The sequence below is a fragment of the Desmodus rotundus genome, chromosome 7 (assembly GCF_022682495.2).
Source record: "Desmodus rotundus isolate HL8 chromosome 7, HLdesRot8A.1, whole genome shotgun sequence".
Lineage (NCBI taxonomy): Eukaryota > Metazoa > Chordata > Mammalia > Chiroptera > Phyllostomidae > Desmodus > Desmodus rotundus.
Genome location: NC_071393.1, coordinates 48,795,925 through 48,821,336, shown reverse-complemented (window position 1 = coordinate 48,821,336; position 25,412 = coordinate 48,795,925). Strand labels below are relative to the sequence as shown.

The 25,412-nt window shown below is 39.6% G+C and overlaps 2 protein-coding genes across 2 annotated transcripts; one reads left to right on the top strand and one right to left on the bottom strand.

Moving 5' to 3' along the window:
- Position 1: 1 nt before the first annotated feature.
- Positions 2–10,212, bottom strand: TRAPPC6B (trafficking protein particle complex subunit 6B). The gene is made up of 6 exons (XM_024551291.4): positions 9,768–10,212; positions 7,035–7,102; positions 6,193–6,310; positions 5,138–5,221; positions 2,940–3,033; positions 2–2,258 (listed from the first exon to the last, which is right to left on the bottom strand). Exons 1-6 carry the CDS (start codon positions 9,846–9,848, stop codon positions 2,227–2,229), a joined length of 477 nt encoding a protein of 158 aa, XP_024407059.1. The 5' UTR covers positions 9,849–10,212; the 3' UTR covers positions 2–2,226.
- A 7,170-nt stretch (positions 10,213–17,382) lies between these two features.
- PNN (pinin, desmosome associated protein) lies at positions 17,383–25,200 on the top strand. Its single transcript, XM_024551290.3, has 9 exons — positions 17,383–17,573; positions 18,296–18,367; positions 18,754–18,822; positions 19,828–19,900; positions 20,018–20,112; positions 20,510–20,585; positions 21,671–21,826; positions 21,904–22,042; positions 22,785–25,200. Exons 1-9 carry the CDS (start codon positions 17,461–17,463, stop codon positions 24,134–24,136), a joined length of 2,145 nt encoding a protein of 714 aa, XP_024407058.2. The 5' UTR covers positions 17,383–17,460; the 3' UTR covers positions 24,137–25,200.
- Positions 25,201–25,412: the final 212 nt, after the last annotated feature.

Sequence of the window (25,412 nt, the reverse complement as noted above, 5' to 3'; positions counted from 1 at the left end):
GTATAAGAAATTATTTTAATGTAGTTACAGCTCTATCATCTAGCAAGCTGGAGGATCTCGAATAGGTAACTGAGAACCCGTTTTTATAACGATTCAACATGGCATAAGGATATTTTTCAGGAATATAGAGACAAATAAAAGTAACAGACACTTTAAGTCACTAATGTAATAAAAAAGTGTGCAGACTACCAGTGTAGCCATAGGATTTATTGAGGCATTCACGATTAAAAGTTTTGAAGAGAAAACATTCCCCAACTCTTAACAGAGGCAGGAAGCCTAAAGTTTGTTGAGAAATGACAAATTTTAAATATAGAACTTAGAAGTATTATTTTGAAAATAGCTACCAAATGGTAGTTTAATCAGGTCTGTGGGAAAGTGACAAAATACATTAGATTGCACCTATACTTTTTTTGTTCACATAAAATATACATTACTTCTTTTGGTCAGGAGGATATTAAACATTTACTAAATTTTGGTAGTACTTTCATTAAAATTTCATTCATTTTAATTTTTTAAAAGGTTATTTCACCTGTGTCTCTTAGCAGAATAAACCAATTAGAAGCTGACTTACATTAGAATTGATTCAGATCATCGCTTCTACTATCTGTTTACAGAGAGAAAAGTATTTTGGAAATTATAGCAAAGTCAGCCCCGGCCAGGTAGCTGAGTTGGTTAGAGCACTGTCCCTATACACCAAGGTTGTGGGTTCAATCCCCAGTCAGGGCACATACAAGAACCAACTAATGAATGCGTAAATAAGTGGGACAACAAAAGCAAATGTTTCCCACATTGCCCTAAGTTTTTGATTTACTTGAGCTGTGTTTCTTGAAAAAATAGTACTGTGGTCACAAATACTGTATTAAATAGTTGTTTTTTTCTCCAGAACCTGTAACATGCTATTAATATGCATTAAAAATCTACAAAAGAGGATGGATTTCCAAAATGTATTTGGTCATAGCACTCATTTTTCCAAGAACACTGAAAAACTTGTAGGTTCTGTCTAGTTTCTTAACTTTTATGACCCCCAAATTTGTGCCAATCCCAGCCTGATGCCTGAGTTGAACTCCCATCCTACATCTGTATTTTAGTCGGATTTGGAAACAATTCACCAGATAACCCTGGCTGTAGGATTCTGCGCTCCCCTTGCTCACCGCATGTCGGGTTCTGCTATGGAGAGAATATTTGTGTCCTTGAAAATGTATGTGTTCAAATCCTGACAGCCAAGGTGATAGATCATATAAGGAGGCAGGGCCTTTGGGAAGTGATTATTAGGCCATGAGGGCTAAGCCCTCTTGAATGGGCTTAATGTTCTTTCATAAGAGAGACCCCAGAGAGTTAGCTAGTCCCCGTAACACCAAGTAAGGACAGTCACAACATACCCCTCTGGACTAGGAAGTAGACCCTCGCCACACACTGAATCTACCCACGGGGAAGAGTAAATTAGGGAATAAACGAAGTTAGAAATTTCACCAGAACTTCCACACAAGGAGAGAAAAGCTGAAAGTTGAAACTGTAACAGGCGTTAAATATAAAAATTCCTTCCTAAAATACTTAATATTCCTTGGCCGTGGAGTCACTGAATTCACATTTAAACTAATCTATATTTCACTTTTATTACATTAATGGATCCCTGCAAAACTAAATTCTATTAAAGTGAAATTACGTTTTTTGAACAATTCAGGCAGTCAGATATGACATCTCTTACACATATATACAATGCATATAGTGAAATTCTTCTACAGGCAGAAAAATTCTTAATAAAAATAAATTATAACAAAAATTAAGTCTAGTGTGCTGTTTTCTTTAATAACTAAAATTCATAAAATCAAAATTTGTTCATTCTTACACAAATGATTCTGACTGGTGCATACTTTTCTTTATGCTCATTTATCAGACCCCGAGTTTTCCTTCTCCATCTGTCGTTAAAATACACATCACTCTAAGCAAACAAAAGTGGTTAAAATAAGGATCCTACATCTTGGTGTTTACTTGAAATCAGGTTTTTTCACTCTAAATGTCTCTATCTGCTTTAACTTGTTGTATGTTAAATTGATAAATACAACCTTCCTCCTCCTTAAGAATACATCTTTCATTATACAAGTTAGCAAACTGCTTATATCAACACCAATGTCCAACAATGTAATTAAATCATTGCTACTTGAAATACTTTATACAGGAATAATTTAACTCTTTATACACAGTTGAAGCCTTGCATTTCAGTATGTTCTACAACTTCTGTATCATCACCTGAAATTTACCTAAAAAAGAAAACATGAAAAATCATTTTGATTTTAGCAACAAGAAAAACAACTCTAAACATCAATTTTCAGCTTTATTTAGGAAGTTTTAATCAAGAAACTTGTTATGTCATACTTTTCACAATCTTATATTCAATAAAGGTAATTCCATTTTTATGGGATGATTATCTGATTGGTGAATAAGTGCCTTTGTTTCTCTTTGTAATCCTTATATTTTGGGTACTTCACTGCTGATTATCATCATGAATAGAAAGGAAATACAGTGAAGCTCAAGTCAACTGTATTGTTGGTTGGTAGCTCTGGGTGAAAGATCTTTTGAAAGTTTAGTGATAAAAGACCGGCTTTTATCTAAATTTACATAATAAATAATAGAAAAGTTTTTTTAAAAATTTCAGTAGGGAAATGTGCTATCTGAAAAGAATACACCAGAAAATTTTCCTTTAGAACTAACTTGGATTTCTTTAGGACATTTTCTTAAAGCAATGTCCATTACGAATTCAAAAATCATTGAATATGAATATAAGTGTGCTACATATTACTACAATTGTGTTAAAACTGGTCAAAGTAAATGGTTTTAGCATTTTAAATGCCCTCTAAGTTAACAGAAACAAAACCAAAACAACAAAAGGACCTGAAAAATAATAACTAAAAACATTTATAAGAAATGTGAATTCAACTTACAAGCAGGCATTGAAGACACTTCAGCTGTTACAATACTTTTTATCCCCAAGTTTGATAAGCCGCCTCTGATTAAGCCACATGTAAATGCTAAATACTAAAAGGAACAAAAAATGTAAAAAAAAAAATATTAAGGATTTCCTAAGACAGTAAACCTATGATTAACTATGACATTTAGCTAAACTTTAATATTAAGTCATTCCTGTTTAAAAAGAAGGGTTGTGGAAGAACTTTTTCAAAATTACTGAAAATTCTAATTGTTAGATTTCCCAGCTCCTTGCTACTAAATCATGACCCGCAGCAAGCTCTGCCAACTGTGTGCTCCAGTCCAGGACTCTGAATCTAGACTGAGTGATAAAAGTCAAGCTGGAAACAGGTTAGAATTAGTTCCAGAGGCAAGAAAGGTAGCTTGTGTCTAATGTCAGTACTGCCTGAATAATTCAACCAGACTCCCTCGGTGGAATGACTGGGCTTTCTGGCTGCTTTAACCTCCTGTGATTCTTGCTTGTTTTCCAAGCCTTTCCATCAATTCTTTAAGCTAATATTATTCCAATCAATCAGAGTTGGTTTCTCCTTTCTACAACCAAGCATCTTGATTTGATGAAGACTTACAGTGTGCCACAACAAAAAATTATCCAGCTGAAAATATCAACAGTGTCAATGTTGAGAAACCCTGTCAGACACAAGGAAAGGGAAAGGGACGGAGCTACGGCAGAGAATGCCAGGACAGGAATGGGAACTAAAAAACTAATAATCCAAGGAGTTTTTGCTTATCTACATTTTTATATTGTATGATATTCAACAATACTATGTATATATGAATAATATAGAATATTATTATTTTATAATATACATAAATGGGTACTGATATGTAATTACCTCCAGAGTCATGAAATTTTGAACTGGAACAAAGCTAAGAGATTGTTTATAATATAGAGATTACTACGACCAGTTTTATTAACGAGAAAACTAAGGTCCAGAGGGGTTATGTAACTTACCTGTAAGTTGTGAAGCTTAGCTTAAATCTAGATTTAGCCGGTTCCAAGCCCATGTTCTTTCCACTATACCTATACTGCCTTTGTGTTAGATGATTTAGGTATGGACAAATTTTTGCTGATAGATACACAATTTTCACTGAGCCCCCAATATTTTAATCACTTCAAAGGAATGCTTACATTAAAACTTGTTATCTTGCCCTGGCTGGGTGGCTCAGTTGGCTGGAGCAGTGACCCATACACCAAAAGGCTGCAGGGTCAATCCCTGGTCAGGGCACATACCTAAATTGTGGGTTCAATCCCTAGTTGGGGCACTTACAGGAGGCAACTGATCAATACTTCTCTCTCACATCGACATCTTTCTCTCTCCCTCTCTCTCCACCCCACTTCTTCTCTAAATCTATAAATACCCTCAAGTGAGGGTGAAAAAATTATTTTAATTAAAAAAAAAATTCATCTTTCTTTAACACATCTACTTGTTTATTGTTCCTGTATGATTGAAAAATGAAAACTACACAAAGCCCAGAATCATAGATATACTTAACACAAAACATGTATTCTTAGAAACAATGTTAACTATGTATAAAACAATTTTTTAATCCAAAGGAGACTATAAGTATAAACTCCGAGGTCAATAATTTTGCAGAGCTCATATGAGTTTTATAAGCTTGAGTATCCTTTCTGACATATCAGCTATATTCAAAAATCCCATTAATCTACATTTCATTGGCATTTAGTTACACTGTTTAATTGGTCATAAGCTTATCTGGCTACAATTTAATGTTATTTTAACATGATGAACATCTGTCTCCTACTGCATAGCAAAGTTTTGAAACAAAAGAAAACAATGGTAAAACCTATTTTATTGTTTTTTAGATTCTATGTATGTATTTATTTATTTTTAGAGACGGGAAGGGACGGAGAAAGAGAGCGAGAAACATGGATGTGGGAGAGATACATCGGATCAGCTGCCTCCCCCACGCCCCCATCTGGGGACCTGGCCTGCAACCCAGACTGGTGCCCTGACTGGGAATCAGACTAGTGACCTTTTGGTTCACAGCCAGCCCTCAGTCCACTGAGCCACACCAGCCAGAACGTAAAACCTATTTTAAATTCAAAAGTCTGTTGTGCCTGGCACTGTACTTTTCCCTATGGTCTACTCTTTTCATAATAAAAAAACCCTCAATCTTCTATTCCACTAAATACCTTAGATGCATGTTCTAAGTACTGTTTTCCTGCAGACATCTGAGTAAGCAGACGAAACTTGTTGTCCTGAAGTACATAGATGCCCTGTTCCAAAAACAGAAAATACATCCAAGGTCAATGTCGTCTGCAGTCCTTAAAAATTACCTCTTGAAACCAATTTAATAGCTAAGTTATTAAAACACCCCTTTCCATTAGTCAAATTTTCTCTAAGTAAAGGAGTTTTGCAATTTCAAGCTGAAAAATGGGTCAGCATTTTTTAACACTAATATTTACTCAATGCTTTTAAATACTGCACATACCAAGATGCATAAGACACAGTCCCTATCCTTAACTCCCAGTGTAGTGCAAAAAAATCAGAAATAACTTGTCCAGGTAAAATTAGCAGTTGTATATTATTAACTCCTATCTATAAAGCCAATAATCAGTCACTTCTTCCCATCAGAATTTCAAGTGCTTCCAAGCTCAGGTTGGTGGTATTATGTGAAAAAATAAATTTTACAGGTAGCTACTACATACATTTTTCTTCATTTTTTTATACTTAATCAAAAGGCCAAATCCATTCTAAATATTCCCTTGAGTGGATTTTAAATGTACAATTTTCCATGCAATCTATTAATTTTTACATTAACAAAGTAATATAAAATGATAGCAAGTACACAATGCAAGATTAAGAGTTAAACATGCTCTATAAATTAGACTTCTGAATTACTCCAAAGACATAAATGTGATGTATTTGTGGTTCTCCCTATTACTACCACTACAAAAACATAAGTAAGAAACCAAATCCTAAAACCTTTATCATTCTGACACTTCTAGTTTTTAAAACTTAAAATAACTTATTAATTGGGGAGAAAGAAACAGCTATCACTACTGATAATTGTCCCTTTGTCTTTATTCACTATATGCTATTAGGAAAAAAAATGACTTATTAATAAGATGTAAGAAACATTACAAAGTTGACTAGAAGTTATTTTAAGTTTCAAATAAGTAAATCATTAAAATAGGACATTTATATTAAAAGACTTAAAAAAATAGGTCTTAATTTATCTAAATACCTGATGATTTGTCCTTAGATTGTCGATTTGTTTCTTGAATACTGTAGTCCAGAAATCTTTACAAATGAACTTCATGATATCTAACTCATCCTTGAACCTTGCAGTATCTTTTGTAAACCTAAAAAGATCAACTAGAAGTAATTCAGTATTTTTCTTCCAAAGAAAATAGGAAGGGTCAATTGTTAACTAATTTCCAAATGCCAGAACAGCACTGAATATTGAGTCATAAAGTGATAAGCATCAAGCAAAGCAGACCCCATCACAACGGATTCACATCCTGTAAAACAGTTATGGGACTAAAATTGGTCTGATAGAATCTAACAGTAACCTGCAGTTTTAGGTACAATTCATTTTAGCAAATCAAAAAAGCTGGCAATAATCATGGTCTTCTTATATAAACCATAGAGTTTACTTATTTAGACAGTGAGAAAGGAATACTAAAAATAATTGTTCTATAAATTGAAAGATGATTGCATGCATAAACAGACTCTAAAGCACTTGCATCCCTATGCATTCAAACAAAATTACATATAGGTAAATGAACTTATGGACCTTAAGTAGAAAATGCAACAAGATTTTAGATAGGTGTTTCAGTACACCAAAGTTTTCAGGGAAAAAAGTCTAAAACATAAAATATGCATTTTCTTCAGATATTAAAACATAAAAGTTGAATAACTGAGTTAAAATAACCAAAGACCTAAAAAGATATTTGAATTTGTGAAATAAAGACCACAAATTGGGAATTAAAATTCAAGTATCTCAAGTTTTATGCAATCTTTTGAAATAGATCATCTTTGTTCATAACCTACCTGGAAGAAAATTTTCAAATCCAGACTGCTCACCTTTCTATCAATCCTTGTCCCACTCGAAACCCCATGTTTTCCAGCTTAGTAATACAGCGTCCATTTTCCTATTTTAAAAAATAATAGCTTTGAGTACTTTTAGAATGTCAGAATGTTGATATTCAAAATTGTTTTAAAATGTTAGCTAAAAAAATTAATGTTAACATTTATACTTTGTTGAAACATTATAAGAAAAAAGTAAATTTTTTTAGTGCTAATCATTTTCATAAGGCAGTAAGATAAACAGGGAACTGTTGCTTATTATTACCTTTCAGAAATCCCAAAGCCTCTTCCTAATTACTCTCCCCCTATGTTTTTTGTGGGGTTGTTTTTTTTTTTTACATTTTCAACAATTCCTCTTCACCCCTCAGTTATAAAACTTTGTATTAGGAGCATTTGAGATCTCCCAGCAACTGTCCTCAGTTTTGGCTCAAATAAACTCTTATAAAATTCTCTATAAAAAAACAACTTGGTATCACCTTTGACTTTTTTCAGTCAGTCATTTGCTTTGTGCTATCACTAAGTTCTATTGTTTCTTGTTTTGATTAAAATGTCTCTTAGAGTTATCCAAGCTTTCTGGCTCTTGATGTGTCTAAGTTGATGACCCCACCGTTCTATGCCTGGAACCCTACAATTGCTTTGCTCTTCCTTTGACAATTTCGTCATGTCTTAAGGCTTAAAATACTGTCCCTATGCTGAAGACTCCCCAGATCCTCTGGATGACTTACAGAGACCCATCCCATCCAGAACCGTGCACCTCTTGAACCCAACCTTCTACTACTCTTGTTCACTCACTCCTCTCCAGCTGCACTGGTCTCCTCGCTGTCCTTAAACATGCCCGACACAACAGCTTTTTCGACAACATGCCTTGTCTCAGGGGTCTTGCATAGGCAGCTCTTCCTCCAGATATTCACAAGACCAACTCCCCTGCTTTAAGCCTTCTCTCACATGTCACCCTTACAAAGGAGGCCCACTCTAACCATTTCTTTAAAATTGCAGTATCATTCCCCTTCAGCAACTCTCTATCCTAGTGATTTTCAAAGTGCGATTTTTCAAGACCAGCAACACTGCTATCACATGGAAACTTGTAAAAATGACAAATGTGGTAATCCCACCCCCAATTTACTGAAGCAGAAACTGGGTGTGGGACCATCAGTCTGTTTTAAGAAGCCCTCTAAAAGTGATTCTGATGTCTCATCCCATGTCCCTGATTAAGTTGTCTCCAGAGAACTTTATTCACCATTTAACATTACAATATATACATTTTACTCATTTTATATTGCCATATTCCTCCATCCCCACGCTGCTAGAATACAGCTCCAAGAGGGCAGGATTTTTTATATATTCTGAAGCCCTTTTCTATCCCACTAAGAAGTACATCATAGGCTTCATTATTTGAACTTTCTTCTAAAGAACCATGTACTCCACTGATGGGCTATGACTACTAACTGTATTTCTAGTACAGACTTTATTGGAAAGGGAGGAAGAAAGAGAGGGAGAGAAACATCAATGTGCGGTTGCCTCTCATGTGTCTCCCACTGGGGACCTGGCCGGGAACCCAGGCATGTGCCCTGACCAGGAATTGAACCAGGGACCCTTTGGTTCACAGTCCTATGCTCAGTCCACTGAGCTACACCAGCCAGGGACCCCTTCTTAAAAACTCTTTAAATCTTCCACCAAGAGGTCCAAATTCTTTAATCATACCAGGCTCTTTCTGGTTTTAGCTCTCAATATGTTTCACTCTTCGGTCATTCAGTCTAGTCACAATGAAATATGCGTACTTACGCATATTTAAATACGTAACACTCTTTCATATCTCTATGGCTTTCTTCACCTTTGCCTAGGATGCTTTTCCTACCCTGACTCCCACCCCTCTTTATCAACAGCACTATAGAAAGGGCTTCTAACTTGAGCATGACTTTGGAATATCTTATTTATAAAAGGTCTGTTTCAACGCCATGATTCTATACCTAATTACCATCAAATACCTTAATTATTCATTAAACCCCTATTCCCCAACAACGGTGAGACAGGGGTTTTATTTTATTCACCGAGGACAGTGTCAGGCCCACAATACAAACTGAGTATTTTCTGAATCAATGCGTAAATAAGGATTGCCACATATAAGAAGTAACCCCCACAAGGATGGGGCCTTTCTTTCCTTCATTAGTATATCACCAGCACCTAGAAATTAGCTCTAACATAGTGGGCACTAAACATTTTTTAAATTAATTAATTTGTTTCCTAATTATAGTAATGCCTGCAAACTTCTTTTGCTCTGACCTCAACTTTCACTAGGCTTCTGTCTTCGGGTTGCATGGAGTGCTATTAAGGGTTTGGGATAAAGGCGGGAGGGACAGCATTCTCCCCCCAGCAGGTCTGCGCAGTGGGTGGCTCAGAAGTGCTGGAAATGGCAGGAGAATTAAGTAAGGGACCCTGCCGTAAACTATGGTAGAGACAACACTAACAGTAAGAAAATCTGCGGCCTGCAGGACACAGGTATGGAAATGGACAAAAAAAAAGTACCAAATAGTAGAAAATGCTAAAGAGAAGAGGATAAACGACTGAAGACAGCTGACAGGTTCCAGGACTTAGGATACCTGCAGGCAGACCTGCAGGTCTACACATCGCGAGGCGTTGCGTGGCGATGGGACAGGGGATGAAGGAAAGAACTGAGGGGAAAGCAAAGAGTGTCACCGCAATAGGGTCTCCAGGGCCTGTGGCAGCACTCACCACCTCCCCCTGCTCCGCGGACTTGTACACTCCAGACACCATCTCGTTATGCAGAAGCAAAAACAACGCCTCGTCCGCCATTTCCTGCTTATTCTTGCAAGCTCTGGTTTTCGGCTCCCGTTTGGGCCGGGCTCCGGGGTCCCGGAGAGTGCCCGAGCGATTTGGAATGCGGAATGCGCCGCCGCTCCCCCAGTCAGTAGCCAGTCCCTGGTCGCTAGGAGACCGCGGAAGTCAATAAGTTTCCTGAAGGCTGGTACTGGAGGGAGCCGGTACCGGGAGAGCCCACCCCAGGGCTGCCAAGCCCTCCGGCCCAACGGGAGAGTCTGACAGCTGCCGGAACTAAACCAAACCACACCCTCGGAGACCCAATCCGGCCCCTGGGCTGGGGGACGGAAAAACGACTTCCGGTTCCTTCTATCCCCGCACTCCGGCTGCTCTGCGAGCACCGGGTTCCTCCCCCGGGGGGGAACCGCTCGTGCTGCGCGGTAGGGCGGGGGCGGGGGGGCGTGGCGCAAGACGGAAGGAGCTTCCTTGAGTTAGATGAACCGATAAGAATGTCTCCTTGCTTCACCGAAAGCGTTCGTTTCCTGCCATATGTTCAATATGAAAAGTTGTAAAAAGAGTGAATAAGGAGCATTTGAGATCTTGCTTTTCAGCATGTCAACTTGGCTCAAATACTTATAAAAATTCTCAAAAAAAGAGAGCGAATATATCAATTTTTCCGGCCCTACATTTTAGATACATTGAGAAATCATCCCAATCCCTATTGAATTAAGTTTAGGTATGCAAAAAGCTTTACAGCCATTTTGCCACCAGGAAGTTTACCAGAAGGGGTGTAAGGGGCAAGGGAGTAAGCAAAGAACAAGATATGCTTGAACCAGGAAACACAAATTAATCTGAGGATTAGGAGAACGGGAAAAGGTGCTAAAGATTTCAGAAAAGCAACCGTCGTTGTGGAATGAAGTGCATAAGAATCTGTGACACCTGACAGGTGAGGCTCAGTTGGTTGGGCATCATCCCACAGCGGGAAAGGTGGCAGGTTGGATTCCCCATCAGGGCACATGACTGGGCTGCGAGTCTGTCTCAGGCTGGGGCGCTTAGTAGAGAGAGGCAACTGATGTTCTTCTCTCACGTGGATGTTTCTCTTCCCCCCCCTTTCTCTAAAAATAAAACAAAATCTTTTAAAAAAATCTGTGACAGATGTGAAACAATTACAAAGGTGCAAATACATATGTTAGATGAGTGCACCTCTTAAATTTGACAAATCTGGCATAAATATGTTGCTTAGCATTAGATTCGTTCTTTTCTTAATAATTGACAAAGCAGGTTTTTTCCAATTAATTCATTGCTTCCTCAAAATTAACATACTAAGTTTTTTTCAAATTGCTGACAACCTCTCAACTCCCCATATCCTTTCACAGGAATGTAAGATCATGTTCCATAATCAGAATTATAGTGGCTTTTTTTTCCTATATGTCCCTTCTAATGTTTAGATCAGTTTATTTGATCATCACATAAGTCAAGCATAAAAGCTCCACCTAAGCTTTCGAAAACACTAAATAGTGTAATTTTGCAACCATTTTTCCAGCATTAAAATTTCCCATATATGAAGTCAGGTCCTTTAAGTCTCAATTGCATTCTCCCTTCATCACCACCATCAAGGAACAGAAGGAATCCAAGCTCATCACTGAGGTCAGAGTAAGCACTTAATAAGGTGATTTCTCAAACTACAATAACATGGGGGTCTTAGAATATTTTGAATTTTTTTTATTTATTGAATTTAGAGAGGAGGGAGGAGAAGTTGGGGAAGGGAGACAGACATTTATTTGTTGTTTCAGTTATTTATGCATTCATTGGTTGATTCTTATATGTGCCCTGACTGGGGATTGGACCCACCACCCTGGAATATCGATAGATGCTTTAAATAACTGAGCTACACAGCCAAGGTGGTCTTAGAATATTTTGAAGACTGGAAGGGAAACATTCGTTAAGTACCTACTAAATGTTGAACACGGCATTTTAATGATTCCTCTTCCCTCCCCCCACCCCATAAAGTAGACTATGTTAAATTGTCCACAATCCAAATACCAGATCCTTTGGAAACAGAAATAGATCCTGGTTTTGGTTAACTTTAAAAGCATTTTCTCATGGAAATGGTACTGGGGAGACCCAAGTCAGGGGGCTCTCCCCACTCAGTTCTTGCCTTGCTTGCAAGAGAATTCAGGTGAGACACAGCATGTACAGTGGAAATGAGATAGCAAATTTATTTATGAGATACACTTAAGCACAAAACTATAGGCAGGCACCCAGCTAGTTTGACTACCCTACGTATAGAGAAAACAAAGTTGTTAGTAAGTTTGTTTTATACACTTGTGCACCTACCTGGCCACAAGTGGGCTCTCAGCTAATCTGAGTGTGCCAGCTCTTGGGGTTCAGGGGTTATATGCTTTATTCACTTTCTAGGTTCCCCCTCCCCTTCTCCCTTTCAGACCTTGGAACAATTACAAGATTTTCTTTCCCAGCTAGTGGAGACAATACACACAGAATTTCAAGGGCTCCCCTCCTCTTACGCTGTTATAATTTTGCTTGTGATATTCGGAACACCTGTCAATCTTATTAGACGGGGCTCAGGACTGCTGAATCAATGGGTGAGACATGTCTCTCTTTTTTAAGTTCTTTATTAGTTTGTACTAGACAAGGGCCCTGCTTTAGTTCCTCTCTGGCCGCTCATTCCTAGCTGCTACATAACAGAAACACGGTTTCATTTGGTGTTAGTATCTACTGTTAGCGCATTCTCCTGGTTCATGTACTGCCTACGCCATAGGATTCTAATACGGATCAATGACATCAAGTATGCTCATCAACAATCAGAAAGAAATACTCGTCAGTCTTCATCCCTCTTACCTAATTTTACTTTGTTTTTTCGATAGCACTTTTCTGTTTCTAATATTGGGTGGAAAAGTTTTCCTTCTACCCTTTCAGGTTTGTTGGCTAGTTTACTAATTAAGTTGACATAAAATAGATTAATAGGAGAAAAATAAGTTTAATTTCATGAATATAAGAGCTCCATAAAAATATGAGACATCAAAGGAAGTTAGGCAATCGAGACTTCTATGCTGTCCTAACTAAGGAATGGGATAGGGACCCGGGGCTTCAAATGAATGGAGGACAATTTACAGAAAGGACAGATACTGCCCTGGCTAGTGTGGCTCAGTGGATTAAGTATAGAATTGTGAGCCAAAACGTTGCTGATTTGATTTTGGGTCAGGGCACATGCCTGAGTTGCAGGACGGGTCCCCAGTTGGGGGTCTGCAAGAGGCAATCACTCGATGTTTCCCTCCCTCTAGGTCTCCTACCCTTCCCCTCTCTCTAAAAATAAAATTAGAAAAATCTTTTTTTAAAAAAGAGCAGATATTTGGTAATCAGATTTTTGCCTTCCATGCAGGTAAGCCTTTCAGATAAAAAGTTATCTCTCAGATTATGTACTATAATATTGTATACTTGAGGCATATAATTTTAGTAACCAATGTCACCCAATAAGTTCAATTTTTAAAAAATGAAAGAAAAGTTAACTCTGTTAATAGCTCTTTTCCTTGACCAGGCCCCCTAACTAAATTATTTTCAGTAGTTAGAGGTAAAAGTTTTTCTTTTCTTTTTAATATTTATTTATTTACAGAGAGAGGGGGGGAGAAAAGGAGGGAGAGAAACATCAATCGATTGCCTCTTGTATGTGCTCGGAACCCCCAACTCAGGCATGTGCCCTGACCAGGAATTGAACCGGTAACCTTTTGGTTTGCAGGACAATGTCCAACAAACTCAGTCACACCGGTCAGGGCTAAAAGTTTTTCTTTAATCTGCTGAGTCTTAACTGCATTCAGCTCCAAATAATTCATATGCCAACCTGGCACATTTTGGGGTGGCATATTCTGCTCTTTCACTTTAACATGGTAGTTAATTTGCTAATGTTTGTCCTCTATCTCCATACTCTTTTTCCTCCCAATCTCCTTGAGAATAGAGATCTATATTGTACACTGATGTATCCAAGTTCTTGGAATACTATCTGGCACATAACATGCACTCATTAAATATTTCTTGAATGAGGACTTCCGGCCAAGATGGAGGCGCAGCTAGACACACAGTGCCTCCTCGCACAACCAAAAGAAGGACAATAACAATTTAAAAACAAAAAAAAACCCAGAACTGACAGAAAATCGAACTGTATGGAAGTCCGACAACCAAGGAGATAAATTCATCCAGACCAGTAGGAGGGGCAGAGATGGGCAGCTGAGCAGTGAGGACTCACAGCAAGGCGGCGGCTGGTGGACCCAGCAAGGTGGCAGATTGTGGAGCGGGGTGGGCAAAGGTGCGGCTGGCCAGTGAGAGAGCAACTGGTGGACCAGGTGACAAACTGCACAACCCAGATCCAGCTCCGGGAAATAAAGCCTCAAACCACCAATTGAAAACACCTATGGGGGTTGAGGTGGCAGCAGGAGAAACTCCCAGCTTCACAGGAGAGTTCGCTGGAGAGACCCACAGGGTCCTAGAATGTACACAAACCCACCCACCCAGGAATCAGCACCAGAGGGGCCCAATTTGATTGTGGGTAGCAGAGGGAGTGATTGAAGTCCGGCAGAGTGGAGCAAGCGCCACTGCTCCCTCTTGGACCCCTCCCCCACATACAGCTTCACAGTGCAGCGACCAGCGTTACCCTGCCTAGGGAATACCTAAGGCTCCGCCCCTTTACATAACAGGTGAGCCAAGACAAAAAAAAAAAAAAAAGGCCCGAATGAAAGAATAGATCAAAGCTCCAGAAAAAATACAACTAAGTGAGAAAGAGATAGCCAACCTATCAGATGCACAGTTCAAAACACTGGTAATCAGGAAGCTCACAGAACTGGTTGAATTTGGTCACAAATTAGATGAAAAAATGAAGGCTATGCTAAGAGAAACAAAGGAAAATGTACAGGGAACCAATAGCAATGGGAAGGAAACTGGAACTCAAATCAACAGTGTGGACCAGAAAGAAGAAAGAAATATCCAACCAGAAAAGAATGAAGAAATAATTCGAAAAAATGAGGAGAGGCTTAGAAACCTCCAGGACATATGTAAACATTCCAACATCCAAATTATAGGTGTACCAGAAGAAGAGGAAGAGCAAAAAGTTGAAAAATTATTTGAACAAATAATGGAGAACATCCCTAATCTGGCAAAGGAAATAGACTTCCAGGAAGTCCAGGAAGCTCAGAAAGTCCCAAAGAAGTTGGACCCAAGGAGGAACACACCAAGGCACATCATAATTACATTACCCAAGATTAAAGACAAGGAGAGAATCTTAGAAGCAGCAAGAGAAAAGGACACAGTTACCTACCAAGGAGTGCCCATAAGACTGTCAGCTGATTTCTCAAAAGAGACCTTACAAGGCAAGAAGGGGCTGGAAAGAAGTATTCCAAGTCATGAAAGGCAACGACCTACATCCAAGATTGCTCTATCCAGCAAAGCTTTCATTTAGAATGGAAGGGCAGATAAAGAGCTTCTCAGAAAAGGTCAAGTTAAAGGAGTTCATCATCACCAAGCCCTTATTATATGAAATGTTAAAGGGATTTATCTAAGAAAAAGAAGATGAAAAATATGAACAGTATAAATGACAGCAAACTCACAGTTATTAACAACCACACCTAAAACAAAAACAAAAGCACACTGAACAAACAATGAGAACAGGAACAGAACCACAGAAATGGAGATGACATGGAGGGTTATCAACAGGGGAGTGGGAGGGGGAGAGAGGAGGGAAAGGTACAAGAATAAGTAGCATAAATGGTAGGTAGAAAATGGGCAAGGGGAGGGTAAGAATAGTAAGGAAATGTAGAAGCCAAAGAACTTATCTGTATGACCCATGGACATGAACTGTGGGGGAGGGGGAATGTGGGAGAGAGGGGGTGTGCAGAACAGAGTGGAGTGAAGGGGGGGAATGGTACAACAGTAATAGCATAACCAATAAAATATATTTAAGAAATATATTTGTTGCATGAATAAGTACATGAATGATCTTTGCTCCCTGAGGAGTTTATAAGCTCCAGAGAAGCAAGAAGCACACTACTTTGTTCTAGGATTTATCCTCAAGGCCTAGGTTCCTGATCGTACATCAAAGGAGCATTTAAAAGTTGGGTGAATTAAAATGGTGGCTGGGGTTAAATACAGTTGGTCTGCTAATGCTTGGTGCCAGGAGGGGTGCCAGGAGGATGCCTGGCTGATAGAATCCAAGCATTATCCATAACTGATAGGGTCAGACCAGTTTCCCACCCTGCCAGACTGCTCATGACCCAGTCAGGCCAGTTTTCCAACCCTCTGGACTGCTCAACACTCAAGTTATCCCAATTCAATTGGTAGCCCGGGGCTTAATCAAAACTCTCCCACTGCACATGATAGACACCTGGTGCCAGCCACAATGGCTGATCCGGCTGACCCTCCTGTACCTGGGAACAGCCCAGCCCTTTACCTAACCTATTCTCCCCGCTCACATCCTGAAAACCTGAGGCACCCGCCCACAAGAACAAGAGACTAACCACTCCCCTATCCCCCTACAAACCCGACTCTTGCCCTGTCGGCACCCCCCCACCCCACCCCCGCACCAACGCTGCAGTGGATCCCAACTCAGTCAGCCTGTAAGCGCAGCATCAAATAAACGAACTTGGATCAGATCATCCGGTTCCTCCACCCTCTATTTCTCGCACAAGTCTAACGGTAAGATTGTGAGAAAATGTTTTATGAGCTATAATTTGAAAAGATATTTGCAAAGATATTTCTGGTGGCAATGAAGGTAGAGCAGAACAAGTTGGACAATATCACACAACCAAAAACAGCACTGCTCCCTAGACCACATCTTAAACTAACAAGCTCTGGACCAGGTGTAGAGGCTAATGTCTGCCTCATCTGTCTCATCGTCGCTTTTCTCTTCTAGTACAGCCTTGCACGCGGTCTGATCTGTCTCTAGGCTGGCAAGACCTAGGGACTGTAACAGTATCCCCAGACGCAATTTCCTTATCAGGAAAAACAGGCATTTTATTCAAACTTTTAAGAGGCGTAACACACGTAAAGCTTTCCATACAGTGACCCAAAATAACCGTTGGCTATCAGATTAAGATTAAGGACTTTTCCTGTTTCTTCATTCTTTGCTTCCTTCTGCCCACTTTGGTTCAACCTAATCTAGGGAAGCCTGCGTCCCCCACACTCTCTGGGCATGCGCACCACACAACGGCCGCACCCTTTCCTAATGTAATCATTGATGTGCAGTGGGAGAACCCACTCGCCTCCGGCCCACTTTGATGTGATTAAACGTCAAAGCCGAAGTTAAAAAGGCTGCAAAACTCGGCCGTCCTCTCCACAAGAGCGAGACAGCGAGCCCGCGTCTCCGAGGACCAAGGACTCATAAACCCGCCCCGGCACTGCGTTAGAAGCAGAGCCCAGCCACCCGCAGCTAACTGGGGGTGGGGGGAGAAGACCTCTTGGCGGACTTTTCATTGGCCGAGAGTCGCAAACAGGCAGATTCTCCCCCTTCCGGTTGCTGAGTGGTTGAGGCCGAGAACAACACCTACCGTCATTGGCTGAGCCCAGCTGTCAGTCTCCTCGCCTCTGGCGGCACGGCAGAGTCTGGGGCGGCCTGTGGAGCAGTCTCGGAGCCTGCTGCGGGGAGAAGATGGCGGTGGCAGTGAGAACTTTGCAGGAGCAGCTGGAAAAGGCCAAAGAGAGCCTAAAGAACGTGGATGAGAATATTCGCAAGCTCACCGGGCGGGATCCGAATGACGTAAGGTAAGGGCCGTGTGAGCAATGTCGGCTCCGAGAGGCAGCCATCAAACCAGGGTGAATTGGGGGCGGGGAGGGCGACCAGTTATGAGAAGGCTGTAACATTGCGGCCTGTTTCCGAGGCGGCGGTCGAAATCGGTCTTCGGTGAGGTGAGGCGTCTGCAAGGCCCGCGGCCGTAGGTGCTCGGGCTCCTGTGCGTGGGGAAGGGGAGCGGATCGAGCGTGCGCCGGTTGGCTTCCAGGCCTGTGGGCAGGCCGGGACTTCGGATTCCCGCCCTTGGCTGTGCAGGCCCGGAACTGCAGCACAAAGCCCCTTCCCCCGCCGACGACCACCAGGCCTTGCTGGCCCGGAGGCCCTGCGGGGACACGGCTCGCCTCCTCGCCGCCTCGCTCCCAGACCATATTTACCCATAGACCATATCTACCTTCATTGCCCCAGACTCTTACCCACGTGCAGCTTTCTTGGGGTTGGCAAAAATAGGAACTGATCCAAGCTTGTTAATATGTAGTGGCATCGGGGTCAGTATGATTTGTGGGATAACTGATGTTGAAAAATTAAGGAAGTTAAATAAAATAGTGTTTCTTGTCCTGTTACAAATACGTAGATTTGACCCGTCTTCTGAGAACTTTCCTGGTTATTTTCTCCTTACGGTGAACCGCACCAGTGAATGAAATACATTAGCTGTGTCCACATGTGATTTTTACACTGATCTGTAAATGTCTTGTAGGCCCATCCAAGCCAGATTGCTGGCCCTTTCTGGTCCTGGTGGAGGTAGAGGACGTGGTAGTTTATTGCTGAGGTAAGATTTCCTTACAATTTAACTCATGTGCTAAACTACTGGTGATTTTTATATTAAATTAACAGCATTTTAAACAAAATTCATGGTAGAACCAGTGTTAAAAAGGTTTGTGTTGAAAGCTGTGATCAGCTGTAGTTTCTGCAGTTACGGCAGAACTTCATTTACATGTCGAACTAAAGATTAAAGAATATACTAACTATGATTTCTGCGTAAACTTAATTTATTCTTGTGGATTTTTAAAAAAGCTATAAAAGCATCTTGGAATGAATACCCATTGAAGGTTGCTTTTATTGGAAGGATGTTTAAAAATTTAAGTTTTCTTGCTAAGTGGAAATATCATTTATCTTAAATTTCAAGTGCTTTGTGTTGGACATTTTTAATCACAGGCGTGGATTCTCAGATAGTGGAGGAGGACCCCCAGCCAAACAGAGAGACCTTGAAGGGGCAGTCAGTAGGTATGATGAAGAAAAGATTCTGAAGGCATAGTAAATGTGTTTTATATTCTGAGGTGGCATTCAAATGTAAACATGTAATGAATATTTTGTCAGTGAAATGTGTCCAGCCTATGAAAAAGTTTTATAAGAGTTTATAAGAGCCAAAATTTTTAGTACATACCCAGGAACAAAATTTCAACAGATGGAGGAAAATACTCGGGAGAACAGCAATTTTGCAGCTTATTTTAGACATTAGGATAAAAAGGAGACATGAGGGTTACATGGAATCTATTGGTGGTAGATTAAGTAGACTGGAGAAGGCAAAGCAGGGAAGTCTCTAGGATTGTATAGAAAGCAAAGTGGAGAGACTTCTTTTACATTGGTGGATACAGGATAGTTAACATTTACTGCACGTGGAGATTGTGTGTGGGAACAGGATAACAACAGCGAGGGCTCTGTGGTCCTGTGCTATGCAGCCTGTGGCTGTGCCTTCAAGGGTCTTGACATCAGAGACATTTCAAAGGTATGTTATCCTAGATTCATAAGAGCATTGTGGACAGAGCTCGCCTGACGTAAAGATTGATCTTGGCTAAGGAAGCTATTATACCCGGGATGTGACTACTTGCCGTGTCTTGCCCAGATAGGAATTTATCAGCAGACCATCCTGTGTGGTTATTTTTGGTCGCCTAGGCGCACAGTATCTCTCAAAGCTCAGTTTTTCATTAATGGTAACTACTAACCAAAATAAAGGTCGAGATGAGTAAGACTCAGAAAATTGTAAATTTCTGCTGCTTTTCTGTCTTGTACTACAAAAACTTAGCCAGTTTGAGGATTAGGGAGATCAGAGTCTGAATTGGGTATTGATGATACATTTTGTCCTCACTACTGGAAGAAAGTAAAAAATTCAATGTAGACTGATAGAATGAGGTTTCTGGAAAAGAATCCTAGAAAAAGTAGTCATTTGCCATGGGTATGCACTTAAGTCAAATTCTGTAGTGGTCACTTAAATTATTTTTTCTACAACAGGCTGGGCGGGGAGCGTCGGACGCGGAGAGAATCACGCCAAGAAAGCGACCCAGAGGATGATGATGTTAAAAAGGTAATTGAGATGAAAAGAACTTCTTAGAGGATGAATATAGTATTTTCATCTTAGAACATTTCAAAGAGTACCACCCATATGCTTGTTAAATTACTGAGATTTTCGTTTCTTCTGCAGCCAGCTTTGCAGTCTTCAGTTGTAGCTACCTCCAAAGAGCGCACACGGAGAGACCTTATCCAGGATCAAAATATGGACGAAAAGGGAAAGCAAAGGTACCTTTTGTGATTTCTAGGGAGAAGCAACCCCTGTCAAATAATGCAATTTTAAAAAAATTTAAGTAGCTCTGACTGGTGTGGTTCAGTAGATTGAACACCAGCCTGTGAAGTGAAAGGTCACAAGTTTGATTCCCTGTTAGGGCGCATGCCTGGGTAATGGGCCAGGACCCCAGTTTGGCATGCAACAGGCAACCAGCTGGTTTCTGTCTCACATTGATGTTTTTCTGCCTCTCTTTCTCCCTTTCCCTCTCTCTGAAAATAAATACAATTTTTAACAACAACAACAAAAAAATTGAAGCAGTTGTCCAAGTGCCTGTACTATGTTTCTTTTTAGGGAATGGCAGGTTTAAATGTAGTGAATCCTACTGAAATCGAATTTTCTTCTGTTCTTTAGGAACCGGCGAATATTTGGCTTGTTGATGGGCACCCTTCAGAAATTTAAACAAGAATCCACTGTTGCTACTGAAAGGGTATTTATGCAATTTTTCCTTTACTTAAGTGATCAAAGTAGTTGTTTACATGTTTTTAAGAGTCAGAAAGCTCTCAAGATTTAGTTGCAACCTGAAATGAAGCCAGTGAAAAATATAAAGCTTTTTGAAGTAGTTAACTTGTTAACTGGTCTTTTCTTAAGGTGCTGTGAACCAATTGAGTGAACTTCTTTTAGTGGAAAGAACTGTGGTCTATGACTCGAGAACCTGAGCTCTGGCCTCAGCTCTGTATCAGCCTTGTTTTGTGGTCTTGGACAAGTCCCTTTAGGCTTCAAACTACTTTTTCTTGAGCAAGGGTATTGAACGCTATCATTGCTACTAGTTTCAGTAATTCTAATTTTTTAGACTTATTTACACACTGAGGGGCAATACTTAGCACTCTAGAAGCAAAAGCTTAAATGTTTACTGCGCTCCACAGTTTATTTAACTGTGTCGTCTTTCTAGTAGCTTTTATTTTGCTGAAGGTCTGTAGAGTTGAATACCCAAATATTTGCTTCTCAGGGAGAACTTTTAGAGGAAAGGGAGATAACAGTTCAGTTGTAGGAGATTAATAAATTTATTTCAGCTTTTATGTGTTAACTTTACTGGGGAATATAAAAAGCTTAAAGGGATCTTAATGTGAAGAGTAAGCATACTTTTGTTTTTTTTTAATAGATGGAGAGAAGGCATGATAGGCATGATATATTAACTATATTAGGACATCTTATCTGTAATTTTTTTATCTAGGAAGAATAACTGAAGACAACTTATCTTATCTTTATATCATTTTTCTGTGTGCAGTTAATTTATGAAACTTACCTGAAAGTCATGTTGGAATGGAACTGTTACTGATACTGGCTGATGGCTTTAAAATTCAGATTTTTACACAGAAAAGCTTAAGTTCCTATTTTCAGAAAGAGAAATTTCAGCAGTCTCAAATGTTAAGTAGTACTAACATAAGTAAGTTTGAATTAGTTGGTACCCTAAATTGCAAATGGGAAACTTATGTGCAGATAACTTAGTAAAATTATAATGCTTCCCATAATCAGGATATGTAATAAGACTTTAACATTCATTTTTATCTTTAGCAAAAGAGACGCCAGGAAATTGAACAAAAACTTGAAGTGCAGGCAGAAGAAGAGAGAAAGCAGGTTGAAAATGAGAGGAGAGAACTATTTGAAGAGAGGCGTGCTAAACAGACAGAACTGCGGCTTTTGGAACAGAAGGTTGAGCTTGCGCAGCTGGTGAGTAGTATTTTAGAATTCAAAATTGGTGATTTTTCATGTTTACAAAAACACTGACCTTTTTACCTTTTCTTTAGCAAGAAGAATGGAATGAGCACAATGCCAAGATAATTAAATATATAAGAACTAAGACAAAGCCCCATTTGTTCTATATTCCTGGAAGAATGTGTCCAGCTACCCAAAAACTAATAGAAGAGTCACAGAGAAAAATGAATGGTAAGTGTACATGAAGAGATCCGTTAAAATATTCCTAACGCATAAGGTAATACACTCACAGATAAACATTTGTTTGTTTCCTATAATAGGTTGTGATTTAATAGTTGATTGTTAAAATATGATGCTAATGTGTTTGGAGTGTGGGAGCATTTGTTTCATGCTGGGGTTTAACCGGAAACTTATATTTTGTAGGCAGTGCTTCATACATGAGCATTTCGTATGCATTTGGGTGGTATGACTTTTGCCTGATACTTTTTAATAGCCAGACATAAATACTAACGAAGCAAGAAAAGTTGAACATGAGAACATCAATGTAGCCCACAGAGGGAGCACACATGGAAGGGGGGACACTGCTAAGATGGTGATGAGATGACATTCCTTCTTAGGATCAGGAAAATTAATTCATGATGTACCATTAAAAGTAATTATTGAAGGAAGTTTTGACGTTTTACAGTTAGCATGAAGTTAAATAGCCAAAGATTGTACTTTTTGTCTATCACTTAGATAATATGATATAGTTTTTGCCTGTGACTAATTTATATGTAGGTTTTGGGTGGATTATTTCTTTCGTCATTTTATGTTGCTTTGTAATTACTTACTTGCCATAATTAGTTTTTTGTCATCATTTCTTTACAAAAAGACATATAGATAAAACTCAATGGCAGTTTGTGTCCAGGGGTCAAATTGTGACTGATTTGCTTAACCATAGTAAATTTTACACGTGTAAATTTTTATTCTTTAGCTTTATTTGAAGGTAGACGCCTCGAATTTGCAGAACAAATAAATAAAATGGAGGCTAGGCCTAGAAGACAATCAATGAAGGAAAAAGAGCAACAGGTGGTGCGAAATGAAGAACAGAAGGCGGAACAAGAAGAGGGTAAGGTGGCTCAGCGAGAGGAAGAGTTGGAGGAGACAGGTAATCAGCACAATGATGTAGAAATAGAGGAAGCAGGAGAGGAAGAGGAAAAGGAAATAAGTATAGTTCATAGTGATGCAGAGAAAGAACAGGAGGAGGAGGAACAAAAACAGGAGATGGAGGTTAAGATGGAAGAGGAAACTGAGGTAAGGGAAAGTGAGAAGCAGCAGGATAGTCAGCCTGAAGTTATGGATGTGCTAGAGATGGTGGAGAGTGTCAAAAATGTAATTGCTGAGCAGGAGGTAATGGAAACCCACCAGGTTGAAAGTGTAGAACCTTCAGAAAATGAAACTAACAAGGAATTGGAGCCAGAAATGGAATTTGAAGTTGAGCCAGATAAAGAATGCAAGTCTCTTTCTCCTGCAAAAGAGAGTGCTAATGCTCTAGAAATGGAAAATGAGCCTGAGGACAAAGAAGAGAAAGAATCTGAGCCTCAGCCTGAGCCTATGGCTCTGGCTCAGCCCCTGCCTCAGCCTCAGCCCCTCTCTCAGTCCCAACCCATACTCCAGCCCCAGCCTTCCTCTCAACCTGAGGTTTTGCCATTAGCTGTTTCAGAGTCTTCACCTCAGGTTGTTCAGGAGCAAGGGCATTTACTACCTGAGAGGAAGGAGATTCCTGTAGAGTCTGTAAAACTTACTGAGATGGCAGTAGAGCCACTCTTGACAGTACATTCAGAGAGCAAATCCAAAACGAAAACTAGGAGCAGAAGTAGAGGTCGAGCTAGAAATAAAACAAGCAAGAGTAGGAGTCGGAGCAGCAGCAGCAGTAGTTCTAGCAGCAGTTCAACCAGTAGCAGCAGTGGAAGCAGTTCCAGCAGTGGCAGTAGCAGTAGTCGAAGTAGTTCCAGTAGCAGCTCCAGTACGAGCGGCAGCAGCAGCAGAGACAGCAGCAGCAGCACTACTAGTAGTAGTGAGAGTAGAAGTCGGAGTAGGGGTCGGGGACATAATAGAGACAGAAAGCACAGAAGGAGCGTGGATCGGAAGCGGAGGGATACATCAGGACTAGAAAGGAGTCACAAATCTTCAAAAGGTGGCAGTAGTAGAGATGCAAAAGGATCAAAGGATAAGAATTCCCGGTCCGACAGAAAGAGGTCTATATCAGAGAGTAGTCGATCAGGCAAAAGATCTTCAAGAAGTGAAAGAGACCGAAAATCAGACAGGAAAGACAAAAGGCGTTAATGGAAGAAGCCAGGCTTTCTTAGCCAATTTGCAGCAGAAGATTTCTTGATGAGTAAAAGGATTACCTTTCCTTGTAAGGAGGATGCTGCCTTAAGAATTGCATGTTGTAAAAAAATCTTTTTGGAAAATACAGACTGTTTGTTTACCAGACATTCTTGTACTTTTTGCATAATTTTGTAAGAGTTATTTATCAAAATTATGTGAGGTTCCAAAATATGTAAAAAAATAATTATAATAAAAAAGATTAACATCCCTTGTCATCTTTTTTAAATATCCTATACTCTTCAGTAAGAATCTGTATATTTTAATAGGTAAATCTTTGAGTCTGTTCCCTTCTAATTCTGTATCATATGTTGCTTTTGTAGAAATAAATGTGCATTTTTTTCATTAGTTTTGGGATGTCCTCGACACTTGTATAATAAATAGCCCCTTGATACCATCTTCAGCTTTTTATCACTAGATACTGAACATGGTTAGAATGTCTGAAGGTTTCCTCACTTTTATTTGCCTTAGAAAATTATTTTGCATTGTCAGAGTCAGGTCTTGCAGCTTTTGGGGGGCATAGTTCTTAAGAATTACTATTTTTTCTAATTTCCCTCATTATTTTCATCTAAGCATTTCCCTGTTTCTCATATTTACACCTATATTTGGTATATAAATTAAAACGATGATTTGGTTGGCTTCTCACAATTATGGGAGCATCATTCTTTTGTTTTCATTTGTGACACAGCATATACATCTGTTAAAATAATCACTTCTTTCCAGGGGAGGGAGGTAGAGAAATATATTCTAAGCTTGGTTTTTGAGTTTGTGGTCTTGTCTTAACCTTTGTGTTGGCTCTAACTGAAACATGCCAATAAGTGTTTTCAAGAATTTTTGTTTAAGTATTGTATGAAAAGTTTACAAAATAAAGTTCATTTACACTTGAATCTGTAAACAAGATAACACAAGTGTACCAAGTGATAATTACCTTCGTTTTATAAATTTGTATGAATTTGGAGTATCTGTTGCCCATTACATGTGCAAATAAATGTGGCTTAGACTTGTGTGACTGCTTAAGACTAGTACTTGTATTAAGTTTTTGATGCTTTATACAAGAGCACTTAAGTTGCAGATGGCCGTTTTTGAGTTCATAATTTAACACTGACTATAGCTTTTGGGCTTTCACTATTCATTATGCCTTCTTTTGACAAGTAAATGGGACCGGTGGAAACACTCACAAGCATTTCCAGCATTGTATAAATGTAAGCCAATGTGCAAGAAGAAACTCTAAAAA

Coding starts and splice junctions, on each gene's coding strand:
- TRAPPC6B (XM_024551291.4), bottom strand. CDS start 9,848: ATGGCGGACGAGGCGTTGTTTTTGCTTCTGCATAACGAGATGGTGTCT. Junction 5,222..6,192: donor ATCTAAGGACAAATCATCAG/GTATTTAGATAA, acceptor TTTTTGGAACAG/GGCATCTATGTACTTCAGGA. Junction 3,034..5,137: donor ACTTAGAACATGCATCTAAG/GTATTTAGTGGA, acceptor TGTTCCTTTTAG/TATTTAGCATTTACATGTGG.
- PNN (XM_024551290.3), top strand. CDS start 17,461: ATGGCGGTGGCAGTGAGAACTTTGCAGGAGCAGCTGGAAAAGGCCAAA. Junction 20,113..20,509: donor GACGAAAAGGGAAAGCAAAG/GTACCTTTTGTG, acceptor TCTGTTCTTTAG/GAACCGGCGAATATTTGGCT. Junction 20,586..21,670: donor CCACTGTTGCTACTGAAAGG/GTATTTATGCAA, acceptor TTTTATCTTTAG/CAAAAGAGACGCCAGGAAAT.